Source organism: Sminthopsis crassicaudata, chromosome 2 (genome assembly GCF_048593235.1).
Source record: "Sminthopsis crassicaudata isolate SCR6 chromosome 2, ASM4859323v1, whole genome shotgun sequence".
Taxonomy (NCBI): domain Eukaryota; kingdom Metazoa; phylum Chordata; class Mammalia; order Dasyuromorphia; family Dasyuridae; genus Sminthopsis; species Sminthopsis crassicaudata.
This window is the reverse complement of record NC_133618.1, coordinates 345,762,039-345,786,667: the sequence shown is the minus strand read 5'-3', so window position 1 is coordinate 345,786,667 and position 24,629 is coordinate 345,762,039. Positions and strand designations below refer to the sequence as shown.

General features: G+C 33.2%; 1 protein-coding gene across 1 annotated transcript in view; it reads left to right on the top strand.

Moving 5' to 3' along the window:
- The window catches only part of TMX1 (thioredoxin related transmembrane protein 1), a 41,786-nt gene that overhangs the window by 11,296 nt on the left and 5,861 nt on the right, over positions 1 to 24,629 (top strand). Inside the window, exons 2-4 of the mRNA XM_074290671.1 lie at positions 2,461 to 2,576; positions 10,185 to 10,230; positions 24,382 to 24,510. Of these exons, the coding sequence (XP_074146772.1) occupies positions 2,461 to 2,576; positions 10,185 to 10,230; positions 24,382 to 24,510 (291 nt within the window). The remainder of the gene's footprint in view (positions 1 to 2,460; positions 2,577 to 10,184; positions 10,231 to 24,381; positions 24,511 to 24,629) is intronic.

Genomic DNA, 24,629 nt, shown 5'->3' with positions numbered 1-24,629 from the left:
TCTTTGAAACCATTTTCTCTTTTCTTAACAGTACAATTATATTTTATTACATTTATAAATATAATTTGGTGAAGCCATTTGTCAATTTTATGGGCATCTCTTTAGTTTCCAGGGTTTTTGTTTTTGGGTTTTTTTTTTTTTTTTTGGCCACCATAAAAACATTTTTTATACCTATAATATCTTTTTCTCTTTCATTTGAAGTATAGGCTATTTTGAACTCTTCCAAGTATCTCTTTTCACATTCCATAGTTTTTGCTTTAAGGAAGAGAACTATAGAAGATATTAAGAAAATTCCTTCTTATTCTTTTTATTAAAGTTGCCATGAGTAGTCGCCATGACTTCTGTAAAAGGTTTTTCTATGTCTGTTTATACTTTTCTGTTTACTTTATTAAATTTGTAATTTCTTGTAGAGAGCCAGAACCCTGGAGAAGTTTACATGAAAGAAATAAAATTGAAACAAGTATATTGATGAGACAATGGTTATCTAGTCATGGAGATGTAATGGTTCTTTTAAGTTCACACATGCATAGTGTGCTGTAATGATATAATTGTAATAGAGTATATAAGAACCAACAAGGACTGGAAGAGAGACATTCCATCTCCCACCATCCTAGTGGCTCTCCTGCCTTCTGCATTCCTCCACTAAGACCAAGGCCCCCAGAAAGCTAGTCTAGCCCCAGGCGAAGGAGACAGACTGTGGAGGAGATAATAAAGACTTTGAATTTTATTCCTGACTATTCTTGTGATTAATCTTTTTTTTAAATTAATTTTATAATTATAAAATTATAAAAAAAATTTTGACAGTACATATGCATGAGTAATTTTTTTTTAAATAACATTATCCCTTGTATTCATTTTTCCAAATTTTCCCCTCCTTCCCTCTACTCCCTCCCCTAGATGACAGGCAATCTCATACATATTACATGTGTTACAGTATAACCTAGATACAATATATGTGTATAAATCTAATTTTCTTGTTGCACGTTAAGAATTGGATTTCGAAGGTATAAGTAACCTGGGTAGAGAGACAGTAGGGCTAACAGTTTACATTCACTTCCCAGTGTTCCTTCTCTGGGTGTAATTGTTTCTGTCCATCATTGATCAACTCGAAGTGAGTTGGATCTTCTTTATGTTGAAGATATTTGTGGTGATTATTCTGCTGAAACCAAGGCCCATTCAGAGCACCTCCAGAAAGCCAGCCAGAACATTACATTTCCAGAAAGCTAACCAGAACATTACAGTTTCTCAGATATTGAACCTAGAATGAATTCTACTTAGCTGTGATAAACAATTTTTAAAAAAGCATTATTAGTTGTTTAACATATGTTGGATTATTTACCATCTAGGGGAGGGAGTCGGGGAAGGGTGAGAAAATTTGAAACAAAAGTTTTTGCAAGGGTCAGTTTTGTATGTAGTGTTCCAGTTGGTTTTCTGGAGGTCTCTGGACCAGCTTCAGTAGATTAGTCACCACAAGAATAATAGCCAGGTGTTAAAGTCCAAATCCTTTATTACTCCTTCACAATCTAGTTTCCTTGCCTAGAGCCGGGACTAGCTTTCTTGGCATCCTTATGGAGTCTTGGTTTCAGTGGGAGAAACAGGAGGACAGCTTGTGTGAGATGGTTGTGTGAGATGGAATGAATCTCTCTGAGTTTGAGGGCTTGTGCTCCAGCCTTCAGCCACCACAAAGGTGGACAATGGAATGAATGTGTCTTTGAGACCAACCCTGGTTGAGTTTGTCCCAGCTTATATGCTCTATTCTAATTACATTAGCATAGATGTTAATGTTGTAGAACTATGTTAAGTACTAAGTTCATGTACTGAACTAGAGAACTATTAATTACCATGCTAAACCAGATAACCATTCCACTGAGTTAGCACTTTGTAAGAATCCTTGTTTTAAGTACAGAGTTCTGGCTCATAACACAAATGTTGAAAAATTATCTATGCATATTTTTTGAAAATAAAAAGCTTTAATTAAAGAAAAAAAAAGCATCATTAGCTAATATTTTGTCACTTTCATTTAGTTTCTAATTCATTTATAGAAACTATTAGCATGATCAGTCCAAAGATATCTCCTTTAGAGATTTGTATGCTATAATTACATTTGTTAACACTTAGCTATTTTTGTCATGAACTTTATTAAAAGAATTTCTTTATATAGATAAGTTGAATTTTCCCCAGAGTTTAGATTTTTAAATCTTAGATTATGTAGTTTCAAAATCTGCAAAATTTGAAGGAATTAGCAAGTTTGTCATCATTTTCAAAATAACCTTTATTGTGTGTCTTTTAGAAGAGAAATGGAAAATTATTGCTGTGAATCAGATTTTTTTAAAATAACCACATAAGATCTAAATAGCATTTTCTGAATCAAGAAAAATGCCCAACTTAAAAAAAATGTTGTTTCCTTTTTTCTTGGCCATCTGTATTTTTAGTGTTTTACCTTTTTTTTTTTTCTTTTAGTTATGCTCCATGGTGTCCTGCTTGTCAGAACCTTCAGCCAGAGTGGGAAGATTTTGCAAAATGGGGGAAAGATCTTGGGGTTAATATTGCAAAAGTGGATGTCACAGAACAGCCAGGTATGATTATTCCATTTTTATTTGTAAAGAGTTTTTCAACATTATAAACATTTTACTGAACTGCTACATGGTTGAATGGTTTAATGAAATACTATTTGTTACATTATTAAAGTATTCATACATTATAGTTTGTCCACATTTATTAAATAGTATTTGGAATGATAAAATTCAGAATTGGAAGGTACCTCAGAAATCATCCAGTCAAATAATTAATTTTTTAAAACTGAAGTTCTACTTTATTAATAAATAATTGAAAAATAAGGCCCATAGGCAACTAAATGATGAAAGCATTTATTATAATAACTAACTTTCCCCCCAAAAGGAATAATGTAGAATAATTACAACTAAATCTGAAGGAGAAAGAAAATCCCACAAGGTTCCTCATGATTATATTAATACCAGAGGACTCTAGTCCTTAACAGATTCAGCATTTTTTACCCACCAGCTTCCATGTGGTGTAGCAGGAGGATAAAATAATATCCACTTTTATGCAGAAATCCATCTTTGAATCTTTCTCTGAATGTATAGAGACTTTTCCAAAACATACTCCTCTCCCTACATCCTTAAAAAAGACACATATTCAGCTACATGGAGCTGAAATGGAAAGGAGTAGGGAGACTGCAAATTTTCTGTCTTTTGACCAGAGATTTGGGACTCTGTCTGAAACACTGTCCCTCTCTGCTCCCAAAGTATCAAATGCCATATCAAGAAGAATGGGAATTGAAGGAGTATTCAGGGCAGAGTACCAGCTGGGTCTTATCCTCTTTCCTCAGCAGATTCTCTACATAGGGACCATACCTGCAGACCAGATGTCCTTTAATACAAGGAGACTGAGCCAGTCTTGCAACCTAGGCTTGGAATGGTACCCACCAGCAAAGGGAAAGGGATCATAATGTGAGTTGTTAAAAAAAAGTGTCAGAAAGAAAAAACTGAAACAGTAAAGATTTCAAGAGCATAAGTAGATTGATAAATCAACAGTTGGAATTCTAAAGAGTAGGTAGAATAATTAGGTAACTTTATTGTTTATTTTAAATTTTTTATTTAATTTAATTTTTTTCATTTTTTAATTAATTTTATAATTATAACTTTTTTTTTTTTGACAGTACATATGCATGGGTAATTTTCTACAACATTATCCCTTGCACTCACTTCTATTCTGAATTTTCTCTCCACCCCCTTCCCTACATGGCAGGCAGTCCCATATATGTTAAATGTGTTATAGTATATGCTAGATATAATATATGTGTGCAGAACCAAATTTCTTGTTGCACAGGAAGAATTGGATTCAGAAGGTAAAAATAACCAGGGAAGAAAAACAAAAATGCAAACAGTTTACACTCATTTCCCAGTGTTCCTTCTCTGTGTGTAGCTGATTCTGTCCATCAATTGGAAATGAATTAGATCTTCTCTTTGTTGAAGATATCCACTAATTAGGTAACTTTAGAAAATACAAAATGTTCTTAGAGATATACAAAGAGAAGTGAACTAAATATCTGATGAAATATAGAATCTTGTGGTTTCTTAGCAGAATATGCAAGAAGAAACATTCCAGTGGTTAAAAAGAGAAATGAAATACATAAAAGAAGAATGAATGTTGGGAATGAATATTGTGTGAACTTAGAGCTCTCAATTGAAAATGAAAAAGATAAAAAACAATTCCACCCATGTTATAGAAATAAGCAAGGAAAGAAAGATTAACAAATTTGAAACACAAAAATATTGAAATGGAAAATATATCAAAAGAGAAGCAAAAGGCAAAAATGTTCAAAGAATACTTGAATTCCATGCAAGTCATGGATACATATTTTTGAAAGCAATAAGTACAGAGATAATGTAGAGATCTCATATCTCCAAGAAGAATGTGACCAACAAATCATTCTGAATACTACAGTTCAGGAAAAAATACAAAAAAACAAAACAAACAAACAAAAAAAAAAACTGCTTGTGACTTCTCCATACAGACAGCAAAGCATCGTTCTAGAGCAGGGGTTCTCAAACTACGGCCCGCGGGCCATATGCAGCCAGCTGAGGACGTTTATGCAGCCCACCAGGTTATGGCAAATGGGCTGGGAGCAGAGACAAGAGTGTGAGCTTTTGTTTTTACTATAGTCCAGCCCTCCAACAGTGAACTGGCCCCCTATTTAAAAAGTTTGAGGACCACTGATCTAGAGAATCCACAGGTTGCTTTGAGAAAGCACACACACACACAGATACCACATACACTTCAAAACCCAAGCTATAAGTCATTAAATCTAATCGTTTTGATGTTAACACTTTTTAAAAATCATCAGGACAAAAATTTTCAGATAGGAAAGTAAGGAGTTTTTAATTCAAGATCATTTTGTAGTCATGACAAGCTGCAAGAAAATAGGACAATACATTCTCCATAAAAAGAATTCAAGCTTGCAACTCAGAATGTCATATGCCTTGCAAATATGAGTCTAATGATTAATGAGGGTTGGGGGGAAAGGATATTTACAAGGGAAGAATTTGAAGCCTTCTTAGAAAAAAAAAAGGGGACAGCTAGGTAGCACAGTGGATAGAGCACAAGCCCTGAAATCAGGAGGAGAAAGAAAAAATAAGTAAGCAGAATATTAGATTTGTAAGTACTCTAAACAATAGAAACCTTTAATAGGTAAATAAAAGTGTTTAAACAGTAAATAATAAAAATACAATCACCCCATGTTTAGAAGTATGTTTTTCTTTTAGTTAAAAGGAAGAGACTGTTCAAGGAATAAAAATATGAGTATGAGAATTCAAGGTATCCGTGAAATAGATGAAGATGGAAGAGCAGAATTGAAGCACTATGCTGATTTTATTTTTTCTTTGTGCTTGGCACATAATAAACATTTTGTATATTTTTATTGATTGATTGGGGTCCCTTCAGTAACCAGTGTGTTTTGAGGTATAGAATCACAAAATAGGAGGATGCATAAAGGGGGAGAGAGAGAGAGTATGGAATTGTGTAGTACATCCCTACTGAATTCATAGGAGAATATTGAAGGAATGATGATTTCCTCTAGGAAAAGAGGAGGAATTCAAGAAGTATGTAGTAGAAGGGTCCCAGGGTGTATGTGTGTCTTACATTGGAAGTTCTGCTTTAAAAAAAAAAATTCATGGAATAAAAGTTATATAACTATTATAGAAGAAGTATATATACTTCATGATTGGTTTAATTTGAAGAAAGCTAGTACATTGAGAGATTATCGACATGCTAGCATCCTGATTGAGAAGTAGGAATGTATGATCTCCTAGGACATATAGCACCAATCATGATTTTGGTAACAGAGGGAGTATGCATGAAACCCAGAGATAAGATCATATTAGCCTTTGTGAAGACCTTATAGTAAAGTGTGCCAATAAAAAAGATTCAAGAAGCAAAAGTTTCTGGGTACTTTAATCACTTTATTAATAAAACTAGCAATTACTATTAAAAGGATGGTCATTTAGCAATTATGGCCATTTATATAATTTTCAGAAAGTAGGTATACCTAAGGGATGGTAGTCAACTCTGATTGGATAGCCCAATAGGAAGTAAATGTACGCATGATGTATAATAAATTTTGTTCCAGCTTCTTATTTTGATTCTGCATGGTTCTTAAATATTTATACAGAAAACTGAATGTATTTTTTTCCATTTATATAAAGGGTTAGGCTTAATATTTTCCTTAATTTCTTTCTGTTTTAAATATGTTAAAAATTGAATATTTCTAAATTATATGTAATAATCATAAAATACACTGTGCATGATAGTATGTTCTAAGTATAGTAGTTTAATATGACACATAAATATACATACATGTATACATACATGCATGTGCACACACACAATATATATTCCCTAAAGAAAGAAATTGAGAAAATAACTAAGGCAAACATTAAGATATTTCTTTTATTACTTGAGTGTAGCCTTCCCCTCCCTCAATCTGCTATATAAACTAAATGTCCAAAAAATATGCAAAATCAAAATGAAAAGCTGGAATAAAATATATCATGTAAAATTTCTTAAAAAGCAAGAGTAATCATATGTATGTTGTCAGACAAAATTAGAAATTCATAATATTTATAGAAAAAGGAAAATCACATTATGTTTAAAAAAAAACCATAGATAATTTACCATTAGCTTTATTCATCTAATTATATAGCTGTGGATATAAATTTAAGTTTTAATAGTTTAAAACTACAGGTAAGATTTTTGAAACATTTGTATATTTTAAATGACATTTTAAATGAAATGACAGATTTCAGAATTTAAATTCATAAAGATAAATTAACTGAATTGCAAAAAATTTGATAGTAACACTAGTAGGGTACTATAATTTTCTTTTCTTTTTTTTTTTTTAAACTGTACAGATTCAGCAGAAATATAAACAAAAGAGAAATAACTGAATAATGTGTTAGAATTTAGAGCTGAAAGACTTTGGTGTCCTAGGAATATGGATATAAAATAATAATATTTCACATACACATGTACATATGTTCATTTATCCTCAGTACCATATAACAGTATATTATGGCAGAGAGATATTTTAAAACATAAATATTAACCGTATTCTTTATAAAGATCATAATTAAATGAAAAAGTATAATACAGGTAAGGAAAAACAAAAGACAAAAAAATTTTTCATTTTTGATGACCTTATTGTGAACAAGAAATAGGTCAAAGAAAGGAATCATAAAATAACACCTATGTGAATGACAATCATAATGAAAAAGTGTACGAAATTTCTGTAATTTAACTAAAGTAGCTCTCAAAATAAAAAGTTTATTCCTCAGAACATATATTAACAAAACAGAAAGTGTTTAATTAATTGAATGTGCAATTAAAAATTGGAAAAACAGTAGATATATCCAAAATAATCATAAAAGAAGAAATCTTGGAAATTAGGGAAAAGATTATAAAACTAATAAACAAGAAAGCAGTTTCTTTGCCAACCAGCTTAAAGAGAGAGGAAAATTAACAGAATTTAAAATGAGCAGAGTGAAATTCAGTAATTAGAGAATTAATAGAATCTGCTATATAGATACTAGATAATACTAATAGAACTCATAAAGAATTTTTTGAAGAAATATAAAATATACATTAGGAAGAGGGGAGGGTTTTTGGGGAAAATATTGGCTTCTATTGTTTAGACATGTTGAATTTGAGATCTGTAGGGTGATTGGTGAAGATGTTTGAAGCTGACTGTTGAAAAAACAAGACCTGAAGTCACAAGAGAGATTAGCTAGACAAGTAGATCTGACAGTTTCTGCATTTTGGAAACTTGGGAACAGATCTTAGAATGATAAAGTATAGAGGAAGAATATTGCAGGATTGAACTTTGTGGGACCTCCATGCAAGTGTGACATGAATTAATATCCATAATAGAAAACTGAGAAGTAATAGTTATAAAGAAGAATCCAGGTAAAATAGTATTATGCAAACTTAGATAATGAGAGTATTAAATAAGGATCAGAGGGTAATTGACAAAGGCTGTAGAGATATAATAAAAAATAAGGATTGAGAAAAGGTCCATTTTGGTTGGATGATGAGTTCAGGAGCCAGATTTAATGAGCAAGTGAAGGGAAAGGAAGTGGAGGCACTTATTATAGATTGTCTTCTAAAGAAATTTAGATGAAAGAGAAGAAAGATATTATTAGCTAGGTGGGGATGTATGAATGAAGTGAGGTTTTTTTTTATTTTTGTTTTGGATTTTCTTGGTGTTAGAGATATGAGTGATTTCAGGCAGTAAGGAAGCAGACAGTAAATGGTGAGTGATTGAAAATTAGTGAGAGTAGGGAATATAGAAGAGGTAATCTTCTGTAGAAAAAAGGATGGCATGTAATGACTTGTATTTGGTAAGATTTGCTTTCATATCCATCAATTTCATAAAAAAAATAAAATAAAATTACAGATGGGAGTAGTCAATGTTAGGGTAATGTGAAGCAGTGAATAGAATGCTGGGCCTGGAGTCAGGAGTTAGGATTGATGAGTTTTAGAATTGGGGTGCCTAAATGAAATTAGGGTTTAATTGAGGTCTAGTGGCAGGTTCGGGGTACAGGGAGTCAAATAGAATTTGGATTCGGTACAAGGATAGAGAGTTAAATGAGGTCTAATGGCAGCACAGAGTCCCCTGTAAAGGAATTTACAGACCTGACAACCTAGATTGAAAAAAGAGGTTTATTATGGGGTTTGGAAGTAAAGTTAAAGTCTAATTAGTAAAAGGTGATGGTAGAGATAAAAGGGCACCGGAAGCAGGGTTGCAGTGGATAGGAGTCTTTGGTGCCAGGCATGGTGATAGCATGTTTAGACCCTCTGCAAAGAGAGTGCTCCAGTCTGGCTCTTTTGGGTTTTGGCTACAAGCTGAAGGGGCTTGTGGGTGGAGGCCCAGATTGGCTCCTGGTTGGGTTTCAGCCAGGGTTAGAATTTGAATTGAATTCCATGGGTTTTGGTTCTGAGCAGACCCACTCAGATAACAAAGATGAAACTGTGCTTGGGTTGGAGTCCCTTCCCTGAAGCAGAGTAAAAGGAGATTTTCTCCTTTAAAGAGTTTTCAGAGTTTTGGGGTTTCCTCGTCAGCATGACTCATCTTCCTGAGTTCAAATATGGACTCAGACATTTACTAGCTAATGTGACTCTGAGCAAGTTATTTCACTCTTTGCCTTAGTTTTCTCATCTGTAAAATGAATTAGAGAAGAAATGGTTAACTTCAGTGGAAATACTCCAGTATCTTTTTCAAGAAAACCCCAAATTGGGTATATATGAACAAGTCAGTTTTGGAAGGCCTGTGGAAATAGAGAACATTAATGCACTCCTAATAGAACTATGTTTCGGTTCAAATCTTCTGGAAAGGAATTTGGAATTAAGCTAAGAAAGTGTCTTAAATCACCAATATCCAGTGATCCTATTGCTAGCCATATAAGCCTCAAGAAGGCTGAGTAATAAAAAAGGTCTCATATATAGCAGAATATTTTAGCTTTAACTTTTTGTAGTGGCAAAGAATTGGAAACAAAACTGATACCCATCATTTGGGGACTGGATAAACTCATTGTGGTACATGAATATAATGGAGTATTGTTTTGCTTTAAAAAACAATAAATAGGATGAATAAAGATAAGCTCTAAAAGACTTAGATAAATTAATTCAAAGTGTGGAGTAAGCAGAATCACAAAAACAGTTACAACATAAATGGAAAGAACCAAAAAAAATCAAAATTTAATACATAGAAATTGTGCCAAACTTGGGTGCAAAGAAGAGCTATGAGAAGATATCTCATTTTTTGCAAAAGTGAAGAACTATGGGAGTGGAACACTGCATCTACTATAAGACTTTATTAGCTAAGCCTTGTTAAATAAATAAATAATAACAAATAATATATTAAATAATATAAAAAATAATTAATAAATAATAAATAAATTTTTTAAAAAATTGTTTGATTTTTTTTCCCCTAAAGGAAGGGAAACAACATAATTGGAAATGTAGATAATATAACAGGTATAAGAATTATTTAAAATTTAAGAAAAGCACTTGCAAATAAAAATGTTATATATTTAGCCTGAGAAAGTCTATTGATGTATCTCTGACAGAATTTTTTATTACATTTTTCAAGCCTAAGTATTTATTTACAGGTCTCAGTGGTCGATTTATCATAACTGCACTTCCTACTATTTACCAGTAAGTACTTGAAGATGGTTTTTTGCTTTTTTTGTTTTGTTTTGATTATATTGGTGGGATAAACTCCAAGTATAGAATCTCATTATCAAAACATGTGAACATTTATTTTACTTCCACTATAGTCTTAGTTTCCTGGAACACTGAAAGCTTCAATTATCTTATCATGTCTATAGAACATGCCTAGAACAAATATAAGAGGCTTGAATAAAATTCTTCCTGCTTCTAGAGCTGACTATCTACTAGATCACATTGAAATTTAGACCTTCAAATTTAGTTTTTGATTCATGTAATAATAGAGAAAATCTAGGAATCTAAATTAAGTAAAGCACGGTTTTATCTTGGGACCTACTGGTAATTTGGTTTTCTCGTAAAAAAAGTCAAATTAAAAAGTGATTTTTTTTTCCATAAAACTAAGCTCCTAGTTTTGTTTATTGTTTTAATTTTACTTTCAATTTTATTAATCTCCTGTTTGATTTTCAGAAATTCTTTTTTGGTGTTTAATTGGGGATTTTTAATTTCTTTTATTTTAGGTTTTTATTTTTAATATGCTCAGTTCATTAGTCTGTTCTTTTCTCTCTTTTATTGATGTATGTGTTTAGAGGTATAAATTTTCCCCTAAGTACTGATTTGGCTGTAACCCACAAATTGGTATGGTTTCTCATTTTTGTCATTATCTATATTTATAATCTTACCAACTATTGTGGTTTCATCTATCACCTGTGTGTAGATGACTCCCATATTTATAAAACTATCTTTGGGGTTGTTGTTTGTTTGTTTGTTTGTTTGTTTGTTTTTATTTGTTTTTTGAGCGTTAGTCCTACATCATAAACTGTCTAGTGAATATTTCCAACTGGATGTCTTGTAAGCATCCCGACTCGTTATGTTCTTTTTCTTTCTAGTAAATTTGTTTTTAATACACATTACTTTATGAATCACATTGGGAGAGAAAATTCAGAACAAAAGGGAATAACCATGGGAAAGATTTAAAAACAAATCAAAACAGAAAAAATAAGTGAACATAGCATGTGTTGGTTTACATTCAGTCTCCTTAATTCTTTTTCTGGATCAGATGACATTTTCTGTTCAAAGTCTATGTTACTGCCTTGGATCACTGAACCACTAAGAACCAAATCTTTTATAAGTTGATCATTGCACATTTTTGCTGTAATTGTGTACAATCTATTTCTGGTTCTGTTTTGTTTCGTTCAGCATCAGTTCATGTAAATCTTTCCAGGTCTTTTCTAAAATCAGCTTGTTCATCTTTTTTTATAGCACAATAATATTCCATTATCTTCATATACCATGGCTTGTTCAGCCATTCCCAATTGATGAGCACCTATTTATTTTCCAATTCTTTGCAACCATGTTTTTGCACATGTGGGTCCTTTCCTTCCTTTAAGCTTTCCTTAGGATACACCCAGTAATGGCACTGCTGGGTCAAAGAATATGCACAGTTTTATAACCAATCTGCAGGCCCAGTACATTCAAAGCAGGACTCATATTTTCCCAGAAATCCATTTCTCTTCATACTTTTCCTATTTCTGGAGAGGGTTTCATTATCCAGTCATCCTTGACTCCTCACATCTCATATCCAGTTAGTTGTCAAGTTTTGTTATATTTTTTCTCCATCTTTTCCCCTTTGCTCACTCATGGCACTATCAGAATTCAGGTCTTTATCACTATTAGCTGATTTGTTGCAAAAACTGCCTAATTTGTATCCCACTTCTAGTCTCTCCCCAATAATCCATTTTTAATATAGCTGCTGGTTTGTCACAGCCATGCTTAAGAATCTTTAATAGCTAGCTCTTTGTTGTTTTAGAAAAAATGTAGACCTCTCTGTTTTGTAGTTAAAACCCTTCTTGATATAATCTTTTTTCCAGGCTTATTGTATATTATTTCCCTTCATTCTAGGCTAGTCTGCTTGCTGTTCCCATACATGATGTGTTCTGTCTTCTGTCTCTATAATTTTGTATAGGATATTCTCTCTTTCTGGAATATACTTCCTTTTCACTATCGCAGAATTTCTAGCTTCCCTCATTTAAAAATCTACTCAAATGCCACTTCTTTTTTTTCTTCAATAATATTTTATTTTCCCAAAACATGTAAAAATAGATTTCAACATTCATTTTTTGTAAGAGTTTGAATTCCAGATGTTTTCTCCTCCTTTCCCAAGACAGTAAACAATCTGATATAGAGTAGATAGTCATTTTAAACATGTTTCTGTATTTGTCATGTGAAAGAAAACAGAAACAAAAAGTGAAAATAATATCACATTCAGTTTCCATATTTCTCTCTCTGAATTGTCTTAGGTCACTGCATTGCTGAGAAGAGCTAAATCTATCATAGTTCATCACATAACTTGCTGTTCCTGTGTACAGTATTCTGGTTCTGCTCACTTCACTCAGCAACACTTCAGTGTCTTTCCAGGCTTTTCTGAAATCAGCCTGCTTATCATCAAATGCCACACCTTAAAACCTATCCTAATTGATCTTGAAATGATTACTTGATAAAATAAGTGATATAATAAATCCAATGGATATTTTATGAGAAGGAAGAGATCATTATGAGCTAGAGTGATTTATGAAACTCAAAAGGTTGAAGTGTTGGTTGGTATGACAAACATGCTAGATTAGTTTGAGCAATGGCACTGTTGACATATATATATATATATGTTTTTTTTTTTTTTTTTTTTTTTTTTTTTTTTTTTTTTTTAGTGAGGCAATTGGGATTAAGTGACTTGCCCAGGTACACAGCTAGGAAGTGTTAAGTGTCTGAGGCCACATTTGAACTCAGGTCCTCCTGACTTAAGGGCTGGTGCTGTATCCACTGCACCGCCTAGCTGCCCTCTGATGTCATTGTTTTGAGCTCAATATATATCTGGCATTAGTAGGAATTTATGTAGGAAAGGAGTGAAAAAGATATTGAATAGGGCATCAGGCCTTGAACATCAGAATGAGTTTAGACTTTGCCCTGTAGGCCATAACCAGCCTTGAATCAGTAGATCTGATCTGGTTCCTCTAACTTAATTTCAATTTATCAGCCAGGTATGTATTATCTTTTTGTGATTGTAATTGTGAAAACATAATAAACTATTCTTTAGTGACATCATTGTAAAATATTTATGTTTTTTCATGAAAATGTCTATTTGTCACACTCATGTATATTCTCTTTGTATTCTTATCTGTTCCTTTTACTGTGTTTCCTAACCCTTTTCCCCACTTTGAATTTATTTCAGTCTCTTGTGTATATTATGACAAATCTTTCCCAAAATCTATCTTGGATGGAACTTCACAGATCATTTACTGCAATATGTACCTAAATAGGAATCTCCTATATCCCTTTTAGATCAGAAAATAAAGTTAGTCTGGCATAGCCTGTATTTGTTGAAAGTTTACATTCTTTATGATCCCCAAATTTTTTTAATGTTAGTAACTTTGTTATTTTGCCATGTTTGCTAATATTAAAGAGACTTTTTAAAAGATTATTTTCTTGGAACAAAAGAAGCATTTCCATAATAAGTACAATAAAAAAGATGATTGCATATGATACTGTAAATCTGCCATGTACAACTTGCTATTCCCACAAATTTACAACAAAGTTATTATGCAAATTTTTCCCCTTTTTTCTTTCTCAGCTACTCACTTCTCCTTTCCCCCATCTCCCCAAGATGACTACTATTAGATACAAATAGATAAGTATATGTATAAAATTATGCTATATATACTAATATTTATCAGTTCTTACTATGGACGCAGATAATATCTTTCTTCATGTTTCCTTTATTTTTAATTTGTATATTTATAATTTTCAAAATGACTTAGTTGTTTTGTTCAAAGTTGTTTTTAAAACAGTATTGCTGTTTTACCAGTGCTTCAATTTTTTCTACCTAGGGCCCCTTTTCATCCAAGATTACTTGATCCTGGGTATATAGATATATAAAATAGATATACAAGTCAAACATTTACTGATAACAAATCATGAAGAAATTTTTTTATAATTTATTAATTTTATTATTATAATTTTTTTGACAGTACATATGCATGAGTAATTTTTTTATAACATTATCCCTTGTATTCACTTTTCCAAATTTTCCCCTCCCTCCCTCTACTCCCTCTCCTAGATGACAAGCAATCCCATATACATTAAATGTGTTACAGTATAACCTAGACACAATATATGTATGTAAAACCAAATTTCTTGTTGCATGGTAAGAATTGGACCCGAAAGTATAAGTAACCTGGGTAGAAAGACAATAGTGCAAACATTTTACACTCCTTTCCCAGTGTTCCTTCTCTGGGTGTAGCTGTTTCTGTCCATCATTAATCAACTGCAACTGAATTAGATCTTTATGTTGAAGATATCCACTTCAATCAGAATATATCTTCATACAGTATCATTGTTGAAGTGTATATTGACCTCCTGGTTCTGTTCATTTCACTCAGCATCACTTCATGTAAGTCTCTCCAGGCCTCTCTGTATTCATCCTGCTGGTCATTTCTTACTGAGCAATAATATTCCATAACATTCATATATCATAATTTACCCAATCATTCTCCAATTGATGGGTATCCATTCATTTTCTAGTTTCTAGTCACTACAAAAAGAGCTGCCACAAACATTTTGGCACATACAGGCCCCTTTCCCATCTTTAGTATTTCTTTGGGATATAAGCCCGGTACTAGCACTGTTGGATCAAAGGGTATGCACAGTTTGATAACTTTTTGGGCATAGTTTCAAATTGCTCTCCAGAATGGCTGGATTCTTTCACAACTCCACCAACAATGCATCAGTGTCCCAGTTTTCCCACATCCCCTCCAACATTCATCATTATCTTTTCCTGTCATCTTAGCCAATCTGACAGGTGTGTAGTGGTATCTCAGAGTTGTCTTAATTTGCATTTCTCTGATCAGTAGTGATTTGGAACACTCTTTCATATGAGTGGATATAGTTTCAATTTCATCATCTGAAAATTGTCTGTTCATATCCTTTGACCATTTATCAATTGGAGAATGGTTTGATGTCTTATAAATTAAAGTCAGTTCTCTATATATTTTGGAAATGAGGCCTTTATCAGAACCTTTAACTGTAAAAATATTTTCCCAATTTGTTACTTCCCTTCTAATCTTGTTTGCATTAGTTTTGTTCGTACAAAAGCTTTTTAATTTGATGTAATCAAAATCTTCTATTTTGTGATCAATAATGATCTCTAGTTCTCTTTTGGTCATAAATTCTTTCCTCCTCCACAGGTCTGAGAGGTAGACTATTCTCTTTTCCTCTAATCTATTTATGATCTCATTCTTTATGCCTAAATCATGGACCCACTTTGATCTTATCTTGGTATATGGTGTTAAGTGTGGGTCCATATCTAATTTCTGCCATACTAATTTCCAGTTTTCCCAACAGTTTTTTTAAATAATGAATTCTTTTCCCTAAAGTTGGTATCTTTGGGTTTGTCAAACACTAGATTGCTATAGTTGCACCCTATTTTGTCCTGTGTACCTAATCTGTTCCACTGATCAACTAATCTATTTCTTAGCCAATACCAAATGGTTTTGGTGACTGCTGCTTTATAATATAGCTTTACATCAGGTACAGCTAGACTACCTTCATCTCACTTTTTTTTTTTTCATTAATTCTCTTGAAATTCTCGACCTTTTGTTCTTCCATATGAATTTTGTTGTTATTTTTTCTAGGTCATTAAAATAGTTTCTTGGGAGTCTGATTGGTATAGCACTAAATAAATAGATTAGTTTGGGGAGTATTGTCATCTTTATTATATTTGCTCAGCCTATCCAAGAGCACTTAATGTCTTTCCAAATATCTAAATCTGACTTTATTTTTGTGGCAAGTGTTTTGTAATTTTGCTCATATAATTCCTGACTTTTCTTTGGTAGATGGATTCCAAAATATTTTATACTCTCGACATTTGTTTTGAATGGAATTTCTCTTTGTATCTCTTGATGTTGCATTTTGTTGGTGATGTGTAAAAATGCTGAGGATTTATGTGGATTTATTTTGTATCCAGCAACTTTGCTAAAGTTGTGAATTATTTCTAATAACTTTTTATTAGAATCTCTGGGGTTCTCTAAGTACACCATCATATCATCTGCAAAGAGTGATAATTTGATTTCCTCATTTCCTACTCTAATTCCTTGAATCTCTTTCTTGGCTCCTATTGCCGAGGCTAGCGTTTCTAATACAATACTGAATAGTAATGGTGATAGTGGGCAACCTTGTTTCACTCCTGATCTTAATGGAAAAGGTTCCAGTTTATCTCTATAACATATTATGCTTACTGATGGTCTTAAATATGTGCTCCTGACTATTTTAAGGAATAGTTCATTTATTCCTGTACTCTCAAGTGTTTTGAGTAGGAATGGATGTTGGATTTTATCAAATGCTTTTTCTGCATGTATTGAGGTGATCATATGGTTTTTATTAATTTGATTATTAATATGGTCAATTATACTAATAGTTTTCCTAATATTAAACCAGCTCTGCATTCCTGGTATAAATCCTACTTGATCATGGTGTATTATCCTGGGCATGATTTTCTGTAATCTTTTTGCTAATATCATATTTAAGATTTTAGCATCAATATTCATTAAGGAGATTGGTCTATAGTTTTCTTTCTCAGTATAGGAATACCTGGTATAGGAATCAGTACCATGTCTGTGTCATAAAAGGAGTTTGGTAGGACTCCTTGATCCCCTATTTTTTCAAATAGTTTATATAACATTGAGGCTAATTGTTCTTTAAATGTTTGGTAGAATTCACATGTAAATTCTTCTGGTCCTGGGGATTTTTTCCTGGGGAGGTGATTAATAGCTTGTTCTATTTCTTTTTCTGAAATGGGACTATTTAAGCAGTTTACCTTCTCCTCTGTTAATCTAGGAAGCCTATATTTTTGGAGGTAGTCATCCATTTCACTTAGGTTATCAAATTTATTGGCATAAAGTTGGTCAAAGTAACTCATTATTTCTCTGATTTCCTCTTTATTGGTGGAAAGATCCTCCTTTTCATTTTTAAGGATAACAATTTGATTTTCCTCTTTCCTTTTTCTGATCAGATTTACCAAAGGTTTATCTATTTTATTGGCTTTTTCATAAAACCAACTCTTAGTTTTATTTATTAATTCAATACTTTTTTTACTTTCAATATTATTGATTTCTCCTTTTAATTTTAGAATTTCAAGTTTAGTTTTTGGTTGGGAGTTTTTAATTTGGTCTTTTTGCTAGCTTTTTAAGTTGCAGGCCCAATTCATTGATCTTCTTTTTCTCTATTTTATTCAAATAAGCTTCTAAAGATAGAAAATTTCCCCTTATTAGTGCTTTAGCTGCATCCCACAAGTTTTGGTATGATGTTTCATCGTTGTCATTATCTTGGGTGAAATTATTAATTGTTTCTATAATTTGCTGTTTCACCCAGTCATTCTTTAAGATGAGATTACTTAGTTTCCAATTACTTTTTGGTCTATTTACCCCTAACTTCTTGTTGAATGTAGTTTTTATCGCATTGTGATCTGAGAAGAAAGCATTTACTCTTTCTGCCTTCCTGCATTTAATTTTGAGATCTTTATGTCCTAATATATGGTCAATTTTTGTATAGGTTCCATGAACTGCTGAGAAGAAAGTATACTCCTTTCTATCACCATTCAGTTTTCTCCAAAGATCTATCATACCTAACTTTTCTAATGTTCTATTTACCTCTTTAATTTCTTTCTTATTTGTTTTGTGGTTTGATTTATCTAATTCTGAGAGTACAAGGTTGCGATCTGCCTCTATTATAGTTTTGTTGTCTATTTCTTCTTGCAACTCTCTTAACTTCTCCTTTAGGAAGTTTGATGCTATATCGCTTGGTGCATATATGTTTAGTATTGATATGACTTCATTGTCTATGCTACCTTTTTAGCAGGATATAGTTTCCTTCTTTATCTTTTAATTAGATCATGTTTTGCTTTTGCTTGATCTTAGATAAGGATGGCTACCCCTGCTTTTTTGGCTTCACCTGAAGCATAATAGATTCTGCTCCAGCCTTTTACCTTTACTCTGTATGTATCTCCCTGCTTTAAATGTGTTTCCTGTAAACAACATATTGTAGGATTCTGACTTTTGATCCAGTTTGCTATCTGCCTCCGCTTAATGGGAGAGTTCATCCCATTCACATTTACAGTTAAAATTACTAATTCTGTATTTCCTGCCATCATATTATCCCCTGATTATGCTTTTTTCCCCCCTTATCCCCCCTGAACCCTTTCCCCAGTATTGAATTTATAGGCCCCACTTGTGACATGCAGCCCTCCCTTTTTAGTATCCCTCTCTCCTCATTTTAAGTCCCTTCCCCTTTCTTGTACCCTTCCCTTATTCCTCTTTTCCTTTTCCCTTTTCCTCTCCCTCCTTTTAATGAGGTGAGAGAATTCTCTGAAAAACAAATATGTCAATTATTTCCTCTTTGAGCCTACTCTGAGGAGAGTAAGATTCACACAATGTTTCTCCCCCTCACTAAATTCCCTCAGATGTGGTAAATTTTCTTTGCCTCTTTCTAGGATGTAGTTTCCCTCTTTTTATCTCTCCTTTCCCGTTCTGATACTATCCCCTTCCCTTTACTACCTCCCTTTTTTTATGTTATATCAGTAAAATCAAATTATCCATGTGGACTTTCTGTACATCTACAACAGAAATACAGTTCTCAAGAGTTCTTTTACCTTTTTCTGCTTCTCTTGAGTCTTATGGATGTAGATCAAATTTATTGTTTGAGTCTGTTTTTTTTCTTAGAAACAAATGGAATTACTCTCTTTCATTAAATGTCCATCTTCTTCCATGGAAGAAAATGCTAAACTTAGCTGGGTACTTTATTCTTGGTTGCATTCCTAGTTCTTTTGCCTTTTGGAATATCAGGTTCCAGGCCCTTCGATCCTTTAATGTGGAGGCAGCCAGATCTTGAGTGACCCTTATTATGGCACCTTGATATTTGAATTGTTTTTTCCTAGCTGCTTGCAATATTTTCCTTAGTTTGGTAGTTCTGCAGCTTAGCTACAATGTTCCGTGGAGTTCTTTTTTTAGGGTCTTTTTCAGAAGGTGTTCAATGAATTCTTTCAATGCCTATTTTCCCTTCTGTTTCTATTATCTCTGGATAGTTCTCTTTGATGATTTCCTGTAAAATAGAATCTAGGCTCTTTTTTTGGTCATAGTTTTTGGGAAGTCCAATGATCCTCAGATTATCTCTCCTAGATCTATTTTCCAGGTCTATAGATTTTCCCAGTAAATATTTGACGTCATCCTGCAGCTTTTCATATTTTTTTGTTTTGTTTGATTCTTGGTTTCTCAGTGAATCATTCATTTCTATTTGTTCCGTCCTGATTTTTAATGAATTATTTTCTTCATTCACATTTTTTAGTTCTTTTTGTATATGTCCAATTGAGTTTTTAAATGAATTATTTTGTTCTGTTGAATTTTTTTCCATTTCACTTATTTTTTTAAGTGAGTTATTTTCTTTTTCCAAATCACAAATCCTACTTTTTCTTGAGAATTTTTTATCTTTTCCAATTCAGAAATCCTACTTTCCCGTAATTTTTTAACCTTTTTTAATTCACAAATGTTGTTTCCCTGCACCTCCTGTGAATTCTTTATTTTTTCCAACTCAAATTTCAGGACATTATTATTCTCTATCATAGCTTCTCTTTCCTTTCCCCATTTTTCTTCATACTCTCTTAACTTTTTAATAGTCTCTTCTAGGAGAGAGTTATGTGATGGCGGGCAGGTATTATTCCCCTTTAGGGTATTATCTGGAGACTTTCTGCTGTTAGTCTCCTCGGGGTTGTTTACCCGGTCTTTCTCTGTATAAAAGGTTCAATCATTCTCTTCAGTTTCTTACTCATTGTTAAAACTCAGTGGAGGTCTGCCCTTGGATAGGAAATTTACCAGCTTCCTCCCAGATAGGATGGAAAAGAGCAAAAATTGTGACTCAGCTATGCGAGAGCTCTGGGAGAGAGTTCCCCTAGTCCCTCCCCCCCCAGTGTCTCGAAGGTGGTTAGCATGGCTGCATTTCTTGGAGTGCCCAGTGAAGGACCCCGCTGTGTGGCCTAGGGATTGCCTTGAAGCTAGGGGCTGAACAGTAAAAGCATCACAAACCCCAGCCAAAGTCTCCCGTGAGGCCGTGGATATTAGCAGCTGACCAGCGAAAAGCCCTTGCACTTAAACCGGAAGTCTCTGCCTGGGAAGCACAGTCTCTGCTGTGGGGGTTCTGCTGTTGCTGGAGTTTCGCTACTGGGAGAATTCCATGCCTCAGGCTGAGCACTGCACTAAGTGGATTAGAGGATGCCCCAGGCTGTCTCCTTTTCCCTCCCTCTGCCCCACACTGTTCAGGTTCTTAACTGTCCCAAGGAAAAGCCTGGGACAGCAGAAGGCGACTGCATAGACATGCTGAGATTGGTGTTGGGTCACTTCTGGTTTAGGGTGATTATATTTTCTGGCTTTTTATTTTAAAGTGGCTTTGATTTCTCTTCTGATCTGCTGTTTTACAAGCAGAGTAGAGCTATTAGCCTATGCCAGATTCCTCTACCTCAGTGGCTTCTCTGAACCCAGAGTTCTCCCCAGCCCATTTGACACAATGTGCTAGCCCCTAGTCCAACCCTGTCTGTGCCGGTCTTTTTTTTCCTCCCCACGGAACCTACCTTTTCTGTCGAAATTCCAGATTCTCTTCGGCTGGTAAGTTGTGGTTTTTATCAGTCCAGCATTATTTTTGAGGCTGATTTAACTAATTGGTATTGAGGGTAGAAGGGAGCTTAGAAATTTGCCTGTATCTTCTCTGCCATCTTGGCTCCATCCCTGAAGAAGTTTTTTTTAAAAAAACAATTCTTTAATGTACATATAATTTTATCATTATTAAAGATGAAAGCTAATTTGTATACTAATGGGATGGATATGCTTGTTTATTTTTACATAAAGAATTAAATCTTGGTAGAATATTCAGTTATGTAATCCCATATGGAGTCGGGATCTTCAATTTAAGAAGCTTTGCTGTATACAGTGTCTTCTTGGTTTTATTCATTTTACTCTTCATCATTTTGTGCAGATCTTTACCTGTCTTTCTAATAACATCAGTAAGCTCATTTCTCATGGCATAGTAGTCTTCCATCATAACCATACACCACAACTTATTCAGCCATTTCCCAATTGATGGGGATTTCTGCAGTTCTTTGCCACCACAAAGAGAGTTGCTATCCCAGTCACATTCAATCTTATAATTACTATTTGTGATTTTCCCCCCCATCTAATTTTTAGTCATTATTTTCACTCAGCCTTTTTAAGCTTTCTTTATCTCATCCTCCCACTCTCCACTTCATCCAGTACTCTGAGAATCTCTTCACTCCCTAATCTTAATCCACAAACTTTCTAAAAGTCCTTCTCCTTCCCCTCCTTGTTTTCTCTATTGCACATGTTCAGTAGACTTCTACAATCTTCCAGATATACACTTTCCTTTTCAACCCAGATGAGACTAAGGTTCCAACATTTCCAAGACTTACAAATCAACCTGTTTGCTCTATGTTAGTCCTTCCTTTTTTATGCCCAGTTTTTAATAATTTCTCCTTTTTCTTTCTACCCAATTTTGTTTTTTAGTCACCCCATGATATATAACTCAGCCCCATTTTTTCTTTCAAATTAGTTTAATAATGATGACAGTTTTAAGAATACTGATGACATATATGTGTATATATGTACATGTATGTGTGTACATATATACACATATATGTTATCAGCATATATATTAACTAAACAATTTAACCTTGATGAGTGCCTTATAATTTCTTGTGGATCTTTTATATGTAATTTTTTTATTGACTTTTGGTTTTTTTGTTACAAATAACTGTGAAAATCTTTCAGTTTATCAAATCTCCATTTTTTTTCCATTCAGAATTACATTCATCTTTACTGGGTAAATTATTCTTAGAGATGACTCCAGTTCTTTTGCTATTTAAGATATAATGTTCCAAGGAACAGCCAAGTGGTGTAGTAGATAGAGCATCATCCCTGAAGTCAGGAGAACTTGAGTTCAAATTTGACCTCAGACATTTAACACTTCCTAGCTGTGGGACCCTAGGCAAGTCATTTAACCCCAATTGCCTCAGGGAAAAAAAAAAGATAAAATGTTCCAAGATCTGTATTCTTTTAGAATAGAAGCTACTAGAGATCTTGTGAAATCCTGACTGTATTTCCACAATATTTAAATTGTTTTTGTTGTTGTTGTTTACTATATATTCTCCTTACCCTGGAAGTTTTTGAAACTTGACGGTTACATTTCTGTGATTTTTTTCCCCCTCCTGGGATCTCTTTTAGGTGGTGAATGGTAGATTTTTTTTTAATATTATTATTCCTATTTTATTCTCTTGTTCTATAACTTCAGGGCAGTTTCCCTTAATAAGTCTTGTAATATTGTATCCAGATTCTTTTTTTTTTTTTTTAATCATAATTTTCTGGTAATCTAGTAATTTCTTGTCTCTCCTATAATTGTGTTCCAGATAAGTTGTTTTTCAACTGAGATGTTTTAGATTCTGTTCTATTTTTTTTCTTTATTATTATTATTATTTTTTTTTTTGGTTTCTTATGATGCCATTCTATTTCTCTTTCCCAATTTTAGTTTTTAAGGAGTTATTTTCTTCTTAAGATTTTGTACCATTTTTTTTTTCAGTTGGTTGACTTTCTTTTCATAATTTTCTTGAATTGATTTTATTATTTTACCTAATTTTTCCTTGGTCTCTTTTACTTGATTTTAAAATTTTCTTTTTGAGTTCTTTCAAGAGCTCTTTTTGAGGCTATGACCTTTTGATGTTACTTTTTGGTGTAGGAGTGCTATTTTTTTTTTTTTCCCATCAAACTATCTTCCTCTGAATATGAACCCAGTACTTTTCCAAAAAAGTATGTGTCTTTGGTCAGGTTTTTTTTTTTTTTTTCTTTTGCTTATTCATTTTTATTTTTTTTTAAAGAACCTTATTATTATAATCAGGTTTTAATCTTGAAGTGTATATAATATTGCCTTAGGCCTTAGGTCTTCCTTACTGTTATTTCTTGAATTTCTGTCCAGGGGCTCAACTTCAGGGACTCTTTTTTCCTAAGTCATGGCTTTAGGGTCATGCTGTCCCAAAAATGTTATTGCTTCCTGTGGTACCATGCTCACTGGGCATGTGTTTTTGCTTTTTCTTGCTCACAGCCACCACCAGGAATCACTTCTTGTCAGTATTGCCAGGCCTGACCTTTGGAAACAGTAGGGAGTCCTTCAGTCTTAACCTCATTCAGTCATGCTGATCCTTAGATGAAAGTTTGTAAGGTAAAAGTTCATGGAGTGCAAGTTCCAGAGGCTGTCAGGTAAAAGTTTGTGAGGTGAAATTTTTTGAGAGCTAGAATAAAGTGAAATTTGAGGTGAAATTTCTTGAGCCCTAGTCTGCTTCTATAGCCTGCCTACCGCTGTCTACACTCAAGCCAAACCTCAGCCCTTGGAGGCCTTATCTTTTCTGAGTTCCTTTCTAGTTATCTTAGGAGAACAACCGCTTTATCCCTTTATTTTTGCTGCTGCACATTCATTTCATAGTGATTTTCTGTTTGTGGAGAAAATCTGGAAGGCTTGGAAATTTCTGATTTATTCTGCCATCTTTTCAGAATATCCCATACCTCTACCTTTGTTATTTTGATTACCAACTAGTATCTTATTTATATAGAGACTTACTAATTTTTAAAAATTTTCTTCTTATTTAATTTTGATTTTCTATAAGTTTGATACTCCAATATTTTGTTCCCATGATGTATGTAATACTAATACATTGGAGCATAGGAAAACTTCATGATTTTTTTCCTTGTGGCAGATGTTCATAATTTTACTGACTTTGATTAGTTGGATAAGGTTAATAATAATAATGGTATTATTGAAATCTGACTTAAGAAGTTATATTGCTTCTTATTTATATTTTCAACTAAAATATTGAGTGAAAATGATCAAAGGGATATATTTATGTACTACTAATAACTCTGAATGTTTTAATTCAGTGAAAAAATATAAATATGGAAACAAGCATCATTTTGGCTTTTTACTTGAGACATTACTACAGAGCAGCTGCACTTCTATGATTGGAGTCTGATGTCCTTTTTCTTTTTTACATAGCTGTAGAAATGGAGAATTTAGAAGATATCAAGGCCCCAGGACTAAAGAGGACTTCATAAATTTCATAAGTGATAAAGAATGGAAAAGTATTGAACCTGTTTCTTCATGGTTTGGGCCAGGTTCTTTTCTGTAAGCATTTTAAAATTTGTATCCCTTCATTTTAGATTTTAAAATATTTGTGACATTCTGAGTATTGTAAACTTGGAGGGGGATTTGCTGTGTATATGAAGAAAAACATTAAATTTTAG